This window comes from Cebus imitator, unplaced genomic scaffold (assembly GCF_001604975.1).
Source record: "Cebus imitator isolate Cc_AM_T3 unplaced genomic scaffold, Cebus_imitator-1.0 Scaffold386, whole genome shotgun sequence".
In the NCBI taxonomy this organism is placed as follows: Eukaryota; Metazoa; Chordata; class Mammalia; order Primates; family Cebidae; genus Cebus; species Cebus imitator.
This window is the reverse complement of record NW_016107701.1, coordinates 1,147,492-1,151,263: the sequence shown is the minus strand read 5'-3', so window position 1 is coordinate 1,151,263 and position 3,772 is coordinate 1,147,492. Positions and strand designations below refer to the sequence as shown.

The following is a 3,772-nucleotide window of genomic DNA, read 5'->3' as shown; positions in this document are numbered from 1 at the left end:
CAGGCACGCGCCACCATGCCCAGCTAATTTTTTGTATTTTTAGTAGAGGCGGGGTTTCACCATGTTGACCAGGATGGTCTCGATCTCTTGACCTCGTGATCCACCCGCCTCGGCCTACTGGTCTTTTTAAGCTGGCTTTTTGAGAATAACCCCCATACTGTCTTGATCTTCGCTAGGAGCATTTTTTAAATTTACTAAATTAAATGAAATCCACATAAATGGACTTTAGTAGAGACAGTAAGGTAGAAAGAGACTATAATTCAAAAAAGCCATAACTTTGTAAATATTTGTAAAAATAATTTTGAAGTCTAAATTTTTCACACTTCCTAGGAAAAAAATGAATTTATGTAAACTTCTGACTTAAAGAACACCTAGTTTTCTTTTTCCAGATTAGCTATAGCAAGAAACAAACAAAAATCCTTACTCTAGTGCAGACATATAACTGCAAAGCTAAGGCTCCTTTTTTTTTTTTTTTTTTTTTTTTTTTTTTTTATTTTTTTTTTTTTTTTTTTTTTTTTTTTTTTTTTTTTAAAGATGGGGTTTCACCATGTTGGTCAGGCTGGTCTTGAACTCCCAACCTTAGGTGATCCGCCCACCTTGGCCTCCAAAGTGCTTGGATTACAGGCGTAAACCACCACGCCCGGCCCAAAGCTAAGGCTTCCTAAACCCTGTCAGAGAAAGTCTCCAGTTTCATATATCCCCTACTATGACCTTATATAAATGAGACTCAGTCCTGCCTGGAAAAATGAAAACAAAAAAACCAAAAGGCTGAATCCTTTAGGTACTATATGAGTTGACAGCAATTGAACCCAACTATCCAAATGGGGGTACAGATATTTAGACTGCAACAAAAAACCAGCTCAGAAATGTAAAACTTCCCTTAGGCCATGCTGTCCCAGAATTACAGGGTCAGAGTAAAGTGTTGTACGTACTAAAAGGCTATTCCTGGGCAAGTTTGCACTCAGGCTGCTAAGAATTTCCACTAGGCTTTAAATTATGCTATTCGTCACTGAGCAACTGAAGGCCATCTACCCCCAAGTTTCTCCCACACTTCCTCCCTGGTGTCTCCACAAATAAAAGAGAGACCTTATACCACCACTGTATGAACTAAAGACAGACTTTCACAGTCTAACCATGAAAAGAAGTTTCCATGTTATTCTGCCATTTACTAATGAGGCTCCGGTTGCATATTTTGGATGCTGAGGTGGGTTCTTGTAAACTTGTAAAGTTCTTGTAAACTGTCTTATCTGAGCACACAAAATGGTTGCATAACCTGATCTGTTGCAGCTCCTGATGTTTTTCTTTCGGCATACACACAGTCCATCCAGGTGAAAAAATCAATCCAGACACCTCTATGCTCAGGCTGTTGTTCAAATAAACTTCTACCCCCTCTCTAGGCTCTTCACCTCCTGCCTTCTAGTTTTATTTTGTTATTAAGAGAGGCAGGCAACTCCACAGAATTCAAGGTGCTACTCCTTGGTAAACTATTAGCTGCATAGTGAACTCAGTATGGCTTCATTAATAGTAGGATCTGCAGGAGGTCAGAAAGAGACTAACCCCCGCCCTCCCCACCACCACCAACCAAAGAGGTGGACATTAGCAGTCTTTTCCCCTTTCACCAGAGGTTGAACAGAAAAAGAGAATACTACATGTTTGCATCACCGGAACAAGAACTGGGTGGGTTTTCCCTGGGAATCCAGAGTGATCAGGCCCTGCAAAACTAATGCCTAGAGCTATGCAACAAGCAGGGTTCACAGTTGAGTGAACATCAATGCATAATGAGTGGAGGCATTTCAATGCAAATAAACGCTGAATATGAAGGATTAAAGAAAGGGGAAATTAATCTTTTTCATAACACAGGGCACATTTTTTTCTCTCCCTTGCTCTCTCTAAGTCATACACACAACTGCTGGAGGGAGTCCAACTTCCCCAGTGTGGTAGTGTTGCTTTATAAAAAGCAGAACATACACATTTAAGACCATGAATTTCCTCAGGATGCCAGCAACTGAGATTCTGACAGCTCTTCAGAACAGCCTCAGAAACAAAGTGTTTCACTAAGTATGGCCAGACTGACAAGCAAAAATCTCATTTCAAACCAACCTCTTCTTTTTCCAAAGCACAGAGCTTTCTAGGATGTGAATGGTTTAAAAGGTTTGATTTCAGCATTTGGAGGGTATTTGGATGTGTTTACTGAGGCAATTTTATTTTTCAGTTTGTTTCTAATTGCCCCATCCAAGTGACACTTTTGCAATACGAACAAAATAAATAGGGCAGCTTCATGCTGCTTTAGCAGGTGGCTCAGTCTCCTCCCAGTCTGAACCATTCATATCCTGGCTTCTCAAACCCAGCAACAAAGTGGAAGCATTTCTTCAGGTTATTCCTTCCAAAAAAAAAATTTTTTTTTTGCCCATGAGGGTTACTCAGCTTTTCACATTTCACTCAGACAGTTCCCTTCAAGAGACACTGGATTGGAGCGGAAAACTTGTTACAAACCTTTTTGTCCCATCACAGGTTTGTATTAAGCACAGGATTTCTCAAACATCTTATTATTCTACTGGATTATCCCTTTGATAAGAAACTTTAAAATCTTAGAGGATCCCTCAAAAAAAATCATTAGCCTAGGTTAAAAACTTTCTAACTGCAAATACAAGTCTCAGAAAGGAAAGAAATTTCCACCTTGTTCCTATCTCTTTTGATACTATTCTGAGAAAAATGTCAAAAGACTCAGCATTTTTAAAATAGGCTTTTATAAATAATGTATTCAAAGATTTTTGACCCATTACATAAAGTAGGAATCCCACTCCTTAAGAAAAATATACAGTTTTGGCAAGAGTTAAAGTTTGAGATATTCAAGCCTGATGCCAATCCTTCAGGTTTCTACTACTTCAATTCCAAAGGACCAGTTGATAGCAATTTTAGTACACAAAACTCCACTATGCTGTATAGTTCCTTTTCTCCTGGGTCAGACAGCTTTATTCTGCTTCATTAACCCCTTCTTTGCTCCTTGATGGATCTTGGAATCCAGTTTCCCTGTAAGGGAGAAAAAGAAGTCTCATTATTTATTTTTGTATTTGCAATGCAAATTTTTTGTAGCCTCCCAGGTCTTCTGGTTACTGTGTTCCTGTCACATTCAATTATCTTACTTCAGGACTCAGACACCTCCAAACTTCACAGTTTCATTCTATAAGAATAAGGAAGCAGTGGGAACACTGTACAGGGATACCCACATACATACAATGAGTGTACTAAGAATCAAATAAGTTAATTATTTCTAATTTTGTAGCTACTGAAAAGAAATATCACATTTTTAAGGGTGTTTGATGCTAAAGCAAATTTTTAAGAATATACACATGCAATCAAGGCAGGCATTTCACACAGTGGGAAACCCATTCCTCTGACCTGTTAACTAGCTGAGCATAATGCATGAACCTCCTTCACAGTGAGAAAAGCAGTTCAACACCCCTTTGCTGCCTCAGACTTAACAGGGGGAGTGACCTGCAACAGTGGAATAGAATCCACATGAATGCTTTACTGACAAAGGGCCCCTATCACCAGCTAAGAAGGGTAAAGGTCATAGGCTATATGACTCTTTAAGTGTTAAACTTAGAAAACAAGCAACCTTCCTATCCCAGGTGACCCTAATGAAACATATATTACTGATGTGGTCTCTGACTTCTTACTTCCCAGATCTACCAGGATAGAGTTTGGCTCAGTAGTAGCAGCCTTAGGAACCATCCATCTCATTAGGAGAATTTTTTTTTTTTTTTTTTTT

At 39.0% G+C, this 3,772-nt stretch overlaps 1 protein-coding gene across 1 annotated transcript in view; it reads right to left on the bottom strand.

Annotated features, from left to right (window-relative positions):
* Nucleotides 1-2,726: 2,726 nt before the first annotated feature.
* LOC108288887 (activating signal cointegrator 1) overlaps nucleotides 2,727-3,772 on the bottom strand; it is a 70,551-nt gene continuing 69,505 nt past the window's right edge. Inside the window, exon 11 of the mRNA XM_037731205.1 lies at nucleotides 2,727-3,030. Coding sequence (XP_037587133.1) covers nucleotides 2,963-3,030 — 68 coding nt within the window. The 3' untranslated portion in view covers nucleotides 2,727-2,962. The remainder of the gene's footprint in view (nucleotides 3,031-3,772) is intronic.